This window comes from Sinohyriopsis cumingii, chromosome 11 (genome assembly GCF_028554795.1).
Source record: "Sinohyriopsis cumingii isolate HCF-2022 chromosome 11, ASM2855479v2, whole genome shotgun sequence".
NCBI classification, from domain to species: Eukaryota; Metazoa; Mollusca; class Bivalvia; order Unionida; family Unionidae; genus Sinohyriopsis; species Sinohyriopsis cumingii.
The window spans coordinates 31,251,391-31,267,290 of NC_142971.1; the positions used below are offsets into that span (position 1 = coordinate 31,251,391).

At 34.5% G+C, this 15,900-nt stretch overlaps 1 protein-coding gene across 2 annotated transcripts in view; it reads left to right on the forward strand.

Moving 5' to 3' along the window:
* Positions 1-292: 292 nt before the first annotated feature.
* The window catches only part of LOC149787853 (nischarin-like), a 121,896-nt gene continuing 106,288 nt past the window's right edge, over positions 293-15,900 (forward strand). For both annotated transcript variants that reach the window (XM_089974076.1, XM_089974075.1), the window contains exons 1-3: positions 293-630; positions 8,832-8,915; positions 14,903-15,085. In XM_089974076.1, coding sequence (XP_089830202.1) covers positions 544-630; positions 8,832-8,915; positions 14,903-15,085 — 354 coding nt within the window. In that variant the 5' untranslated portion in view covers positions 293-543. The remainder of the gene's footprint in view (positions 631-8,831; positions 8,916-14,902; positions 15,086-15,900) is intronic.

Here is a 15,900-nt window from a genome sequence, read left to right on the forward strand (position 1 = left end):
GAAAGATGCACATCTGAAGTAAGGCCAAGCTGAATACTCTATAACCCATAGTACACCCATCAATGATACACCAAAATAAAGGGAATTAAAGGTTCTTTGCATTATACCTAAGATATACAAGGTCTGTTTTAAATAGCCAGTATAACCAGTGAGGAAAGCCGGGGAATTTCGTTTTCTTTAAAATCCTAACTATGCAAAATACTAAACTGTAGAGCGCCACCATAGTTCTCAATGTCGTCGAATTCATCAAAGGTTTCTTTCATGAAAGTCCGAACATGTTCCGATTGTTCACAATCTAAAACAATCCGTCATTTTCCCTCCATTCTAGAAAAAAAATTCGGAAATGGCCGAGCGATGTTAACAAAATTAAAAAAGTATTATTCGGAACACATCTCTTTCCGAGGCGAGTCGAAGAACTTTCCTAGGATGTGATTGACCTCCAGGTTGCGAACTCATCGTGTGAGACAAATAACTCCAACAAACGACAGAGGGCGGAATGGACCAACATGGCTGAACTATGACAAGAAAGTGAAAACTGTGATTATGGCGCAATTTGGAAAGGACTTGGAGAATTTTAATGCCCAGCGAACTGTAAAAATAGTCGGATCAGAAGCGAATGAAAATTATACAGTACGTAGTTAAGCTAAGACGTGTCTGTCATAGTCTCAGACCTGCAAATGTTGACAAGATTATGTTAATCTTCCCAGTGAAAGACTAGGAAAATTCGTGTAAATGCTTTGTTCTGCATTGCTAAACAGCGTTTAAAGATCCGCCAGTGGTCTCGAAATATCTGATTTTTTTGCGTTTAGTCATTTTTGTTTGGCGACACTTCATAATCCAATGGTTTCTAATCAATCCCAGTGACACTTCTTGTGTGTTACCGCAGTAGATCTAATCACAATGGTTCGTTATAGTCCGGCAGGTAAGACTTCGACGCTGATATTTATGTTTTGGGTAGCACTAAAACAAAAATAACACGTGGTACGTCTTACATTGTAGGAAACTTAATAAGAAAATTAGGAGTATCGTCAAGGGATGGGGGGTGGGTGTCTAACCTGTAACACTATATCACGGATTTAATGACGTTTTCAGTAAAATCATGTGTAGCGAGACTTCATAATTAAGCCAGGGAATTTTACGTGTGTGCGTAATGTAACGTGACAAGTTATTAAAAAAATGATGTTCGTGCAGCTATTATAGGACAAGTCATACAGGTCACGTAGATGTTCAAGTGCATACTATTTCCTTAATGAGTAATTTTGCTGTATGACTGAAGTACACAGTGGAAAATGGAATGCAATGGACATAAAATATGTCATGGAAAAATGAAATGCATTGGAAATAAAATATGAAATGGAAATTATTATTTTTTTTTATATTTTTTAATTGAAAATATCACAAGACATTTTCAATCATCATATGCATACATTGTATTGTAAAGTTAAAAATAGATGAATTTTCAAAACTGATGCTAATAATTGTATGAAACATGCACCTTTGAGAAAGTGTGCAATCACCATTAGCAAATGGAAATGATCACTGATGATGTTTTGGGATAATATCTAGCTTTAGTGCAGTAAAAAAAACCTGCCCAATGGAAATGATTTATTTTGTTTTTTAGTGATTTTATTTTAAGTAAGAAAGGTTAACGGAAAGATTTTATTATCAGATGCATATTCTATGCACTATGGATAATATAAAACAATCTTTAATGAAAGTTCATAATTTTCTAAAGTCAGATTTTTACTTTTAGCATTCAGTTAAACTTAACTCTTTCTTTTCTTTTTATTTGTTTGTATTATTGTTATTGTTAATTACCCAAGGAATTGTGTTACACTATTTTATTATTTCCAAAATATCTTACACATATTCTTTTCAAATACAAGTATTTGCTCAGATAACCTGTATAACACACCCCCCCTTTGATATATGATGATGTCCATTGTGGCTAAAACGTGTCTGTTAATGACATTATCATGCAGATATTTAGGGTGTTTAATTGGTATAACACCTTTCTTAAGGAGGGCACATTTGATCAATACATCATTTAGCTGCTTTAAGTTTCAGGGCCCCCAACTGGCCAAGTGGTCTAAAGCGCTCACTCTTACGTATCACTGCCATCTCACCTCTGTCTGCATTGGTCTGAGTCCTGGGCTTGAATAATGTGGGTACATGAGAAAGCTTGCCAGTAGCTTCTGGTGGGTCATTGGTTCTTTCCGGGGTGTTCCCGGATTCTTCCACCACCATTTATACTGGCCACCCTGTATACCCTATCTTGTGCTGAAAAATGGCATTAAACCATATAATAACAACAAATTAATGAGTTTAAAGATGCTGCTATCTTCAGTTCTGTTTTGTCTTGGCTGATTGGGTGCATTTAGAGAAAAACAATTACATCAGGTAAGTATAAATATGAATATTTCTCAGTAGCCATCCTACTTGTTGAAAGTAATAATGACAAAAATAAGTATTATGTGTTTGATTTAAACTGTAGGATAGATAGTATCTTTTGTGAGGTACGCGTTCTTGTCATTCATTCATATTATTTCTGATAGAATTCTTTTAAATAATAAATTTCATTTAATAGAATTGGCAAGTATCAATTTTGATTATTAAAATTGTTTTTATTGCTTTATGTTTTCCTCACATTATTATACTTACCTATGACAGTGCTCAAAGAAAACAAATTTAGACACAGGCCCAGGGTTAGTGACTTCTAAAAAGCCCACAAACCCTAATTCAAATTCCATATGCCCATAATTGCTCCTTTTTTAACATTTGTCGCTTAATATTGTAATTGCTACACTTAAAAAATGAAAAGATAAAAATAAAATCATATTAAACTGATTTGCATGTGTACTTGGGACATAAAACAATGTTTACCTTCGGTCCGCCATTTTCTAATTGCTCTAACAACATCCTTCTTGCTCATTGGATCAACAGTGTTTATGTCATTAGCATCAGAAGTTTGCTATGAGATGATGAATATATTTAACCAGTGAGCAAGGGACAACTCAGTTACTATTCATTAAACTTTAAGTTCAGATCTTGAACAACACAATATCAGTTAAACTAGACCATAAAGAAAAAATACTCAAGTGTTTTTGCTGAAATCATTTTGAGTCAGTGTTTTCTTTTATCTCAACTCTGCCCTATGGACAGATGGTTTTTTTAATCAAAGATTCAAAACCAACATGAGCATATTTTATCCTTTTATCAGTCTGCCAACGATTTTGCCAGAGTACCTTAGATACTTTCAACTGCATGTATCTGCAATGCAAAATGTCAGATTTGTTTAGGACTGAAATGAATATTGTGTAAATATATATTGATTTAACACAAATTATTAAAACAAACTTTATATTTTAACTTGAAAGTAAAATCTTTAACCATTAAACTGCTTTATTTTAATTTCATCCTGACCTTTGAAGGGTTTGCAGATATTATTGAGCATTAATTTTTGATTTAAAACATATAGCATGATGATTTCTGATCAAAGATTTTTATATCAAAGACATTAACACTTCCATGTAACCAGAGACAACAATGTTATTTAAAGTCAGCATTTTATTTTTTGCTCAAGAATGATATTCAGTAATTTGGACAATGACAACATAAGTGCTTCAGTGGATCAAACAAATTCATGAGCAGATGATCTCACTATTACTGGCATTGTTTGGAATTAAATAATCACATAAAATATTAAACAGATGTTTATTATTGATTTGACAGGATCTGAGTTTCTTTTTTTTATAGCTTAACTGGTCAGGGCCCAGAGTGGCAGAGTGGTCTAAAGCACTCACTGTTACGGATCACTGCCATCTCACCTCTGTCTGCGTGGGTTTGAATCTTGGATTTGGCCAGTGTGGGTATGTGAGAAAGCTTGCCAGAAGCTTCTCGTGGGTCGGTGGTTCTTTCCGGGGTTTTCCGAGGTTCTTCCTCCACCATTTATCCTGGCCGCCATGTATAGCCTATCGTGTCATAGACCAGAAGAGCTTATGTGATGGTCTTTTGTACATTTGTCCATTATTGCCTCTTTTCCTGTACTACTTGGAGAATTGCCATTAAACATTTACCGCATATTCTGGTTGACCCAAAATGAAAATGGTGGAAAAGCTTACTCCTATTAGTCAGATTGGATGGTCATATCAGATGGGATTTTCACTTAAAGACTTCTCATGAAGTCTGGTTCTAAATGAAAAGGGTGGCAGTCTGACAGCCATTATTGTCGTCATGACAACCATTATGAAAATCTTGCTATTGCTATTTCTCCAGAATGGATAGCTATATCAGTATGGGGTTTTCACTGAAAAAACAAACTATTATGATACATGATTGGTCCTAAGGTAATATGGTGCCAATGTGGACACCACAGTGCCAGTCTTAAGAATCTTGTTACATGGATGGTCATATTAAAATAGTGTTTTCACTTTGAAGACTTTGTATAACGTAGTCCTAATTATGGGCATCACATCTACCATCTTGAAAATTGTTTTATCTTAACTTTGAAACAGAAAGACATATTGATATGGATTTTTCATCAAAAGATTTCTTATGCTGTCCAGTTGGGCAAAAATTAAAATGCTGAATATCTGACATCCAATTTGGATACCACACGGTAACCATCTTAAAAGTCTCGTTATTGCTGCTCGTCCTGAATGGATAGTTGTGTCATCATGAGGTTTACAGTACAATGCTTATTGTGTCTAGTTGGTCCTTATGAAAAGGGTGCCAATCTGGTGTCTAATATAATGCCACAGGCGCCATATTTTGCATCTTGTTATTGCTACTCCTTTTGAACGAAAAAGTTGTATTGAAGTTGGGTTTTCACAAAAATATGTCTTATGATGTTTAGTTGGTCCTAAATGAATACGATGCTGATTTGGGTTCAGAAATGGCCACCATGTCAGCCATCTTGAGAATGTTGTTTTCACCGCTCCTTGTGAATGAAAAGTCATGTGGACATGTTTGTTTTTTATCAGAAGACTTGTTATGATTTTAGAAAGTTCCGATTGAAAATGGTGCCAGTCTGAAACTTAGCATAATAGTTTGAATGTCTTATTATCATTACATTCTCTGAATCAAATGCTTGTATCAGTATGGGGTTTTCATTAGTGCTGTTCCAGTTAATTGAGTTACTTGAGCATCACTCATTCAATTAGATTGATTTGTTGAGTAAGACTCTTCATGATCGAGTTTCCTTATAGTACCGATAAATTAAATGCATTATTACTATTGACTTTTAATAACCCCCATATATATAAATTGAAAAATACAATTATAGAAATGATAGTAGAGGCTAAATTGATGACAATATAAAGAATATTTTGTTTGATTCATGCTTTTTATCCATTTTTGAAATATAATGTAGCTATGATATAAACAACCTGCATTAAAATGGCAAGCAAAAGTGAAAGTGAACATTTTGAATTTCCTGAAGAAATGATTGACAGTGTGGGTCTAATTTGGGTTTCAGAAAAAGGCAGCTGGTCCAGCAGATAAAAACAGTCTAAATCTGGCAAAAGTGATTTACAAGTTGTACGTAAAAGAATACATGCTCATTGGTTAATTAAAGACGCTTGCACATGATCACAAAGAAAGGAGTATTTGTTTTGATTTTCGAACTTTTCTTGGCAAGTCCTGCCATATTATTTGTTTTTTTTTTAAAAACCAACATATAAATTGTTTTGTGTTATAATATAGGCCTAAAGAGTCAATCATACTTCTTACATTTTTATAAAAACATTATGTAAAAAAAATATCAAAGTAAAACAAAAATTATTGAATGGAAGGTTTTGATATGTTTTATATTCATTTATGGTTTTAGATGGAATTCAGATAAATTACACAAGTTCATTGCGTTGAAAGTATCTTGTGTTGTTCTGAGAAGATTTCAGCCTAGCAGGCAATCTTATTATTAAAAAACCACCTCAGCTCAAGCCAGAAAATGTGGATGTGACAGTATTTTTTCCATAAGATTATGAAGTCATACAGTCTTGCTGCCAATGTTGATTGAATGACTCAGTTGAAGAACCTTCAGTTCAGAGTTGAAAATTCTAGAATTTCTATTTTTTTATATATAGAAGACTACTGCTAATTAAGGTTACCATCTAATTATAATCATGATTAAGTGGTTCTAGTCATATCTACTATTATATTTGCATTTCATCATTTACATGACAAGTGATTTTACCTGTTCACCTGTCTTAAATTCTTGTTATAAACTAATGAACAAAGTTTTGATAATTTCTTTTTATTTAGAGAAATATAACAAACAGCAATCCTAAATAATCAAGCCCTTTTACAAAAACTTTGATTATATACCAGTTAGACCCTAGCTAAATTGACACACTGTTTCTGTCATGCAGCAGCCATATTTAATCGACTAATAATCAATCATCGATCAGTTGGTGTAGCCAATGATCAGTCATGAAATTTCAGTCAATTACCAACACTAGTTTTCACTAAAATACTTCTTATAATGTTTTGTTGATCCTAAATGAAAATGGTGCTGATCTGACATCTAGTATGTTTTACCTTTCATTTCTTCTTTTTACTACTCTTAAATGGAAAGTAATTTCTGACATGGGAAGAGTTCATTATGTTGTGAAGTTTTTCCTAGATGAAAATGACGAACCCTCAAATAGGCCACTATGATGGCTATCTTGAAAATGTTGTTGTCTCTACTCCACTGAAGTGGATGACTATCAACATTGCATTTTAAGAAGTAAACTTCTTATGATACCTAAACGAAAATGGTGTCAATTGGACATTCATTATGTCCACCGCAGCGGCTAATTTGAAAATCTAGTTATCACTGAAGAATATCAGATACAGTTTGATAAGTCTGCAATTAAAATGGAAGAAATGGTGTAATCTTGAATTCCAGGAAATTCTTTTTGCCCATTAGAGTATAATTACCTCTTAGGGACTCTTATTTAATATACAAGTTTAATTTATTTTAATAAAGAATAAAGATATCTTCTGCATTAAAAAAAGCATTAATTACCATACATTTGCTCTCTCTCTCTCTCTCTCTCTCTCTATATATATATATATATATATATATATATATATATATATATATATATATATATATATATATATATATATATATATATTTATTTATTTGAGGTGAATTTTTTCTGCAGAAGCTTTTGTGTCTAATTCATCTAAAAGTTAAAATATATCATTTTTTTTATTATTTCCTAATGAAATATATCTGGTATTTGCACAGAAAAAGTACATTGGTTTTTTTATTATATACACAACTTGTTCCAGAATTGAAGCTTAGAAGATCAGCTTCTTCAGCACAACACTCAATGCCATTTCATAAATTCTTTCTTTCATATAAATGTCAGTGACTTAAGAGTGTGGTAGGATTGGGATGACTTGATCTGTAGCAGACATTTTGGAAACTATTTGATCATATTTGACCTAATACCTAAAAGAACAATAGCCTTGTTTTTGTTTCCAACTCTCCATGTTTCAGTTGCCATCCCAGAAAGTTTTTCTGACCATTAAAAATATATTGTAAATAAACCCACAAGAATTCCTGACTTTTAGAATGTTGTGAGCCAGGCTACAGGGTGCGAAAGACGCATTCTTTCAGGACATCAGATTCACATGGGGACAAGAGGTACTCCTTATGCACTTTGCCACCATGGGCAAATTAAATTGTATTTGAAAAATTTATAACATTTTCATGTTTACATTAGTGTTATTCTTGTTACATGTTATTCACTTCTACAACCACTTTATGCTTAGAAAAACTCTTGTCATAAATATATGCAGTAGAAGATTAAGCATCTAGGTAACATTGATTGATATAAGTATGTACTTAAATGTGCCAAAAATTCATGGTGTCCAGTGGCAAACCAGCTGACTGTAATTTGTTGCCTAGTAAAAAATAAGTTGCTGTCGTTTTATGAAAATCCATGTTTAGAAAAAGCATTGGAATTGAGCATAGTTACCTTGAAAGACAGTTGAGCAAGGCATTATCAGTGGGATTGTCTTGGCTTGGAAGAAGTTCATTGCAGCTTTCAGAATATGGAGGTATCAGTGACAATTTGCAGAATTTAGCCAAATCTGAACAGTAACCATTTTTCAGCAGGAGCATAAATGGCAGCCAGTATAATTGGTGGTGGAAGAATCCAGAAAAACCACTTACCCACCCACTGACCCACAGGAAGCTACTTTTGCAAGCTTTCTCACATATCCTGGCCAAGCCTGAGATTTGAACCATGCAGGCAGTAGTGAGATGGCAGTGATCGTTTAAAGGCGAGCACTTTAGACCACTAGGCCACCCAGGGCTCTGAGTGAAAATGTCATACCTTGAAAATAGTACCAGTATGTCTACTCCTGCGAAATGAGTGACTATATACGCATTGGGATTTCACAAAAGCCTTTTTGTCTTAAATGAAAATGTTGCCAGTTGTACATTTAATATGACTGCCACAATAAATGTCTTAAAAAATCTTTTTATTACTGATGGATGGATGATCATTATGACATGTAATGTGCTCAGAACACTTTTAAGGATATCCTACTTGTCCTAAATGAAAATGGTGCCAACAAGCTGACATCCAATATGTGCAACACAGCGGCTAATTTGGAAATTTTGTTATCACTGAAGAATATCAGACATTTACTCAACACTTAACATTTTGGAAATTAAGAAATCGCAGTATCTTAAATTCCTGAAAATTCTTTTCACCCAGGAGAGTGTCAGTCTCTTCAAGGGACTCTTGTGTTAAGTCTGTTTTTGTTTTATAATCCTTGATCAGGATAACATTGAACCAATTTAAAGATTTACAAATTTTCTTTGACAGGTGTATATTCTCAAGGTACATGTAAGTCCCTACACCTGGACAGTAAGGCATCGTTACAGTGATTTCCGTGAGTTACATGAGAAGGTCAGTAAAGCAATCACCTCACCACTCATTTTATTGTTTGTACCATCAAGCTGCACTTATGACACCTTCCTTCCCCAATCTTGTTTATTTGCAAAAGAAACAAAAACAATAAACCAAATACAGAAACATGCCCACTATTATTCAAGGAAATAGTTAGCCATTTTTTTCTTTATTTGTGCAAGATATTTGTCCTTCCTAGTTGGAAAGTAAAATCTCATAACATATGAGATTGAAGCTTAATTATCACACACACACACTGAGTGGGAAAGAGATTAGTCTTGGAACCTTGAACATTTTGCACCTTATTATTCATTTCAGCAATAAATTGAATTAAGCTCAGTTATGAACAGTTGTCAAACTTACATTGTTGATTGCTGGATTACAATAGGGGCAGTTAAATAAAAACACTCAGATGATTTTGTGTAGTGTATAAAATATACCATTCCCAGACCAAAATTGACATCCTCTTTTGATGCTGATATGTGTCATTATCATATAACAGTGTCAATAATGGCTACAGGTTTGATATCTGTTGAACATCCACTGAAGTCAAGTTCTGTTAGGGGCCAACCATTTGATTTTTTTAGGGGAATGTGTGCCTTAAATTTTCTTTAAAAACTTGAAAACAATTGCTTTGCAATGTGTAGAAAGAAAGACCTTATTGTGTCCTTCAATTTAGTTTGAAAAGTAAAAACAGACATTTGACCCCTCCCCCTCCAATTAAATGGTTGGTCCTTGACAGGGAATTAGGAATTTCTAAGTGGAAAACTGACATCTGAAACTCAGATTCAAATAAACATGTTTACCTTCATTGATAATGATCTGAATATTTAATCTGTATTTTCAGAGAAATATTAACAATATATTATGTTGTTTGCAAAAATAAATGTCACTGGTCAGGTACACGTTTAACTTGATTTTGACAAGGTCAAGTACAAAATACAGATGTACATGTAATCACTAAAAAAAAAGCCAACAAATAATACTTATTAAATACATATGACACAGACATGCCAAAAGGTGTGCCACAGTCAGGTTAGTTCAGACATATATCAGTTATACAAGATAATTTTAAAAAGATTTTATTTTTATTGTCCAGGTAAATCATTCAGATAAAGAGGATTAATTTTTCAGTAGTATCCAATTGCAAATCACTCTGACATCTCAGTCTTTCCATGTGTGGTCTTCAATGGTTGGCTATTCAAATGGCAATCAGTAATGGCTTTCAGCCCTCTTCATAGTAGAGTTGCACAAGACATGCCTGCTGCATTAAGTGCATCTTCACTTGCCAAGGTTCTGATATGATAACCCTATCTACACCTTAACGTATCGAGCAGATGTTTCTGTGTTTTGGGTTTGTGAATTTCATTGGATGTGGCTGCAGACGGCCACATCCAATCAAAATTAAGTTGTTCAAATTTGAACACTGTTCCTACATGAGTGAGACAAGGGGAGCACACAACTTGAATTGACTGACAAAAACCTTTCACTCAAAAGACACCTTTAATGGTCTCCTTCTGGTATATGGTCATACTTTAGATGTTAAACTTACAAAGTATCCTTTTTAAGTCAGTTGTCTCTGCCATTTTCGGCCCATGTTCAATGCACAGCTGTTACATGCTAATGGTTAGTTGGCATTACATACTAAGGGAGGCAACTCAAGAAATCCATAAGTTGTGGCTAGACAAAGCACAAAAATATTTGTTCGGTCTGCCAAGGTGTAGATAGGGGTTCTCATATCAGAACCTTGGCTAGCGAAGATGATTTAAGTGGTGACCTGAAGGTACTTACCTGTCACTGCAGGGATTCAATGTGCAGTGAGTTTGGAGGGTATTAACTGCCCCACCATAACTTGCAGAGACATGAAAAATAAAAAAAAACTGTACTTATTTGAGAAGAAATACTCCCAAGCCTAAGAGTCTTAGGAAGAGTTCGAAAATTGAATGAGGTTGATTGGGCAGTGTTCATTGTCTGCAAATTAAATTTGACAGTTGATTCTTCCTTTTGAAATATAGTAGACCGAATTCTCATATTTAGAAAGAATACTCTAGAATGTTGGTGGGGATACAATACCAAAGACTTTGGCAATTTCTAAATGGTTTTATGGTGATTGCAATCAAGAAATCAGAAAAGATCTTTATCTCATCCAGAGGTGTTGTTAGAGTTTAATCTGCAGTGAGGATGAGAAGTAAAAAAAATCAACATTCTCAGAACTTCTTACAAATGAAACAAAACAACATTCACCACAACAGTAAGTTAAACCCCAGAAACACATCTTGATGTTTGACTAGAAAAATTTGCCTGCATCAAAGCCAGGTTCTTGAAGATATCTGTCAACCCTATGATTCCTAATCCCTTGTGTAATTTCAATTGCCAGAAATATGGCCACCACAAAGAGATCAGCAAGATAAAACTTGTGTGGTCTAGATGTGGCCAGAAGGGCCATAATGGATTGTCCTGCTCAGAGAGATCTTGTGTGAATTGCCAAGCAGAGTGTTTATGACCCAAGCAAGCATATGTTAAGGACTTTAAGAGAGCGAGAGAGCCTGGTTGTTCACTGAATTTTCTACCATTTTTATAGGTGTATGATCATGTTTTTCAATGCAGATCACTGGTGCAGGATAGATTCATTCTGCCTTGCACATGACCTTGATCTAGTCTTGTTGACAATTTTTACCATCTATTGCAAGCATTTTGAATGCAAACTGTCCAACACTTTACAGTTTTCATAGACTTCAAAATTATTTCATGGTAATCAAGATGTGCATTAATTGCAACACATTTAGGTACTAAAGTGAGCAGTTGTTGACCTTATAGTGTCCCTCAAACAGGCTGTTTTTGTACTGGTTGACCTAAATACATGTAAGCTTTTATGTAAATTGTTTTTGTAAATGTTAATTTTTATAACTTATCATTATTATTTCTGTTTTTAAAAAAAGTCCATTCTAGATAATAAAAAAATGAATTGGTGACTATTTCACGATTTTTTGTCTGTCTTGATTAATCTTATGGATAAAAGTTGGCTATGTTTTCACCTGTTCACATTTGTATCATTATCTGCAGTGCTCAATTCGTATGTTGTGTATATTTCAGCCATTGTTCTTTGAAAGCTAAAATGTGTTACATCATTTAAAGATCACACTGAAGTTTTCAGTGTAAACCAAACTTTCTATGCTATGTGGAAATGCTCAGTGAATGTTTTGCTTTTTGAAAGTTACTTCAGTATTTATATTATGCTGTTTGTACTTTTGACCCTCATTTTTTGTCAGAAATGTGAGAAAAATAATCCTTCATTATGCTTCACTGTATGATAGGAAAATTCCACCCACAGGATCAAAATTTGAAATTCACCAAGCCATCAGGTGGAAGCTTTCTATCCTACACCAATGGATATGAAGGATTCTGTTAATCTGTATTGTTGCCCATATAAATTAAAGGACACTTGCTGTATATGTATTCTTCCAAATTAAATTTTTTACAACATAAATTGTCAGCTAAATGTCCAATGAAAATAAAATGTATCAATTCATCAAATACTTTGCAAACGAGAGAGGAAGAGGTGATAAAGCCTCTATTTTTATATCAGAAATTACGGCCATACTCTAAGCTTTGAACTATGTTGGAAACTGTCAAAAACAAATTTATTAATCTGTTTAGATTCCTGTTCCATATTGAAAGCCTTGCAGAATCTTCAGCCTGACAGCCAATCAATATCCCAATATTAGAGTAACTTAATCTTATATATTTAGGGAATGGTTTTCTGTACCTTTGGCTGCCAAGTTACATTGGTACAAAGGATAAGCAGCCAAAGGTGCCCTGAAGTCAATCATATCTGAATGGAAGATTCTACAAAATGACATAAGATATTGTAGGAATCAGCATGTTTCTCATGCTTGGCAAAAAAACGTGTAATGAAAACTCCATAAACTTCAAAACATGACAGATTAGCGGTATCCCTCATACAGAACAAAAATCACAGATGATGAGGTAGATTTGTGATGATCACTATATCCAATATAAACCTGACCTGTGCATACCTTTTGAAGAGTGAACCTTGACCAGACTACATAATCTGTGTGTCCACTGACAGTGAAAATCATTCTTGTCCATATTTTGTCTGCTTGAAGAAAGTGTATGATAATATACCACTCGAGAAAATGTTCAACATTTTGAGTGATTGTGGTTTATATAACTAATTCTGTCCATACATTTTAATTAAAGGATTTTACATGTATTACATTTATCTTTATTTTTTATACTGTATTTTAACATCTTTACATTTTATGTTTTATTTTGTTCTTCATGTTGGCATTTTTTGGAAGGGCTTATCTTCCCTTAGTTTTAGTTGTAATTCATTTGATGTTTTTTCAAACTTTACTTTAGTTTGCACCATCTAGCCACTGTTGTGCTGATGGGCCATTAAATGTTAATACATATGTACTTCGTTCTGTTAGTCAAGTTTTTTGCCATCTTAACAGAAGTCACTTGTGATCTGAAAGTGAAAGTGAAGGTCACAGTCATCATGACAGAAGTCAAATCTGAAGGTGTAGGTAAAAGTTAAGTTCAGTATTGTGGGTTATGGACATGAAAACCATTCAATCCAAATAATTATGAGTGTCGCATTCACTGAAGCTGACCGCTATCCATTGTACCATATGCTTTGACCAATCACATGACTTAACACCATCTTAAGGAATCTTGAGCACTATCATGGGGCAGTGGAATTTAGTTTTAAGCATTTAGTCCAAAATTGTCAGTCTATTTTCTCCTGTCATTAGCCTACCCTCATGCTGTGTGATGGTATGTTTGATCAATATAAACTCTGTATTGAATGTTTCATGCATGTTTGAAATGATAGTAGTTTATCCAGTGGGAACAATGAAATTGAGCCATGTATTAAACAAACCCTGAACTAGTCTTGGTCACTAATTCATTCGATACATTCATAATTAACATCTTGATGAATACGACTTTGTCTTTTAACTCGGTTTTGTGTTTTGCCATGCTCACAAAATACTCCATTAGATTTCAATAAACATGTTTTGCTTACCTGACCCCAAAACCATATGAGCTCATGGTATGGTCTGTCGCAGTTGTGCATCATTGATTCAAAATCCAGTCGCTATTTATAACTCCTCAAAAACATTTAAACAAAATTTTATTTAATTTGACAGAAAGCATCATGGCATTCAAATTTGTTCAGTTAATGCTAATCCAATCCACCATTAAATATGGCTGCTGTGTGTAAAAATAGGAAAGCCTGTAATGGATTGTTCAGAAAATACTGAACATGATTTGACCAAATTTAAGGGAAAATTGAAAGCATCCTGGAATAGATGGCATTCAGATTTGTATTGATGATGCTGGTCATTACATGTGGCCAGCATTACTAACGATAAAATAAAAAGTTTAAATGACTTGTCAGAAACTTTCATCAGAATTTTAGCATATTTGACACAAAAATACACACTTAACGGTATTTGACAGAAACCATCATATTTATCTGTTAAGTGGAACTTGACCATATTAGACAGAAATTGTTCTAGCATAAAGGCATTTCACATTTATGGAAATGATGCCAGCCTTTCAATAATTAACAAATGATATTGATGTGCCATCAGATATAGAGGAAGTTATAAAAATTGAAAAATCTTGAAACATGCAATCTTCAGCATTGGAAGAAATTTTTACAAAAAGCATTCTAAATGATCCAGATGTTTTGGCCAACTGCTCTTTGGCTATTAGGCAGATTTCAGCCAAGGTGAATGTTCCTGGGCCCACATAAGCCTCATGCCAATCTACATATTAGGTAAATCTTTCATGAATTTTATCATCAACATTCCAAGTCATTTTACATAAAAATTACAAAACTCTTCGAATAATTTTTAAAAAAAATTGTTGCTCAGACAGACCTGCAAAGATTTCAGCTTCTTGTTTTAAAACTGTTCACATATTTAAATCTCTACAAAATTAATTTCTACTTGCAGCTGATGTCCATATGTAAGTTGGACAAGAACTTGCTGCCTGGGAAAAAACTGTTTGGTAACCAGACTGAGAGTTTCATCAAGAAGCGACAGAATGATCTGGAAGTCTACATACAGACTATCCTCTACTCCTTTGCACAGAAGCTGCCTCATCCCCTTACATCCTTCCTTCACTTTGAGAGATATGTAAGTAGTCATTAAACAAGTGATCTGTTTATACTTAACATTGGTATACTGTTATATTTTTTTGTGCTGTTAAGATACTTTACTGGTTATACACAAGAATAGCTTTTTTGATGCTTCTAGACTGTCATCCATTGTTTGTCCATCCATTAGCACAAGTTTATTACCACAACTTCTAAACTAACTTTGGATTGCCCTGAAACTACACACACATTTTTCCCATGATCGATGTTGGTCCTAAATAAAAATTGTTGTACTCAGACAGCCAATATTTCCATGCAGATGCAGAAACAGCAGCAGAAGCAACTGTCACATGTTCTGCACCATGTTGTTGTGTTGGCATCTGTTAGTCTCGGGAGATGATGGAACTGCGCCCATGAGAGATGTCTTGGTTGGTGGTTGTGCAGCGTCTGCTGTGGCTATGTAGCCCAATGCGGGAGTGGCAGTCCCTGCTGCACTTGAAGGTTGCGTCTGGTGTTGGTTGAAGCTGCTTCTTCTTCCTCTGCAATCGTCTTTCATCAGCTAGCAAGCGTAGCTTGTCCTCTCCGGCTTTCAGACCAGTGATCAGAGCATGTCGCCATCTTGATCTGTCTAGAGCGAGTTCTTCCCAGGTGTTGACATCGATATCAAGGGCTTTCATGTCGTGCTTGCAGACATCCTTGAAGCGGAGATGTGGCCGTCCGATCGACCTTTTGCCAGAGGTGAGTTCTGAGGAAAAGAATGTCTTTGGGGATCCACCGTCATCCATCCGACGTACATGGCCCAGCCATCTGATGCGACGTTGGCCAAGGAGTGTGATCATGCTGGGAATCTTGGCA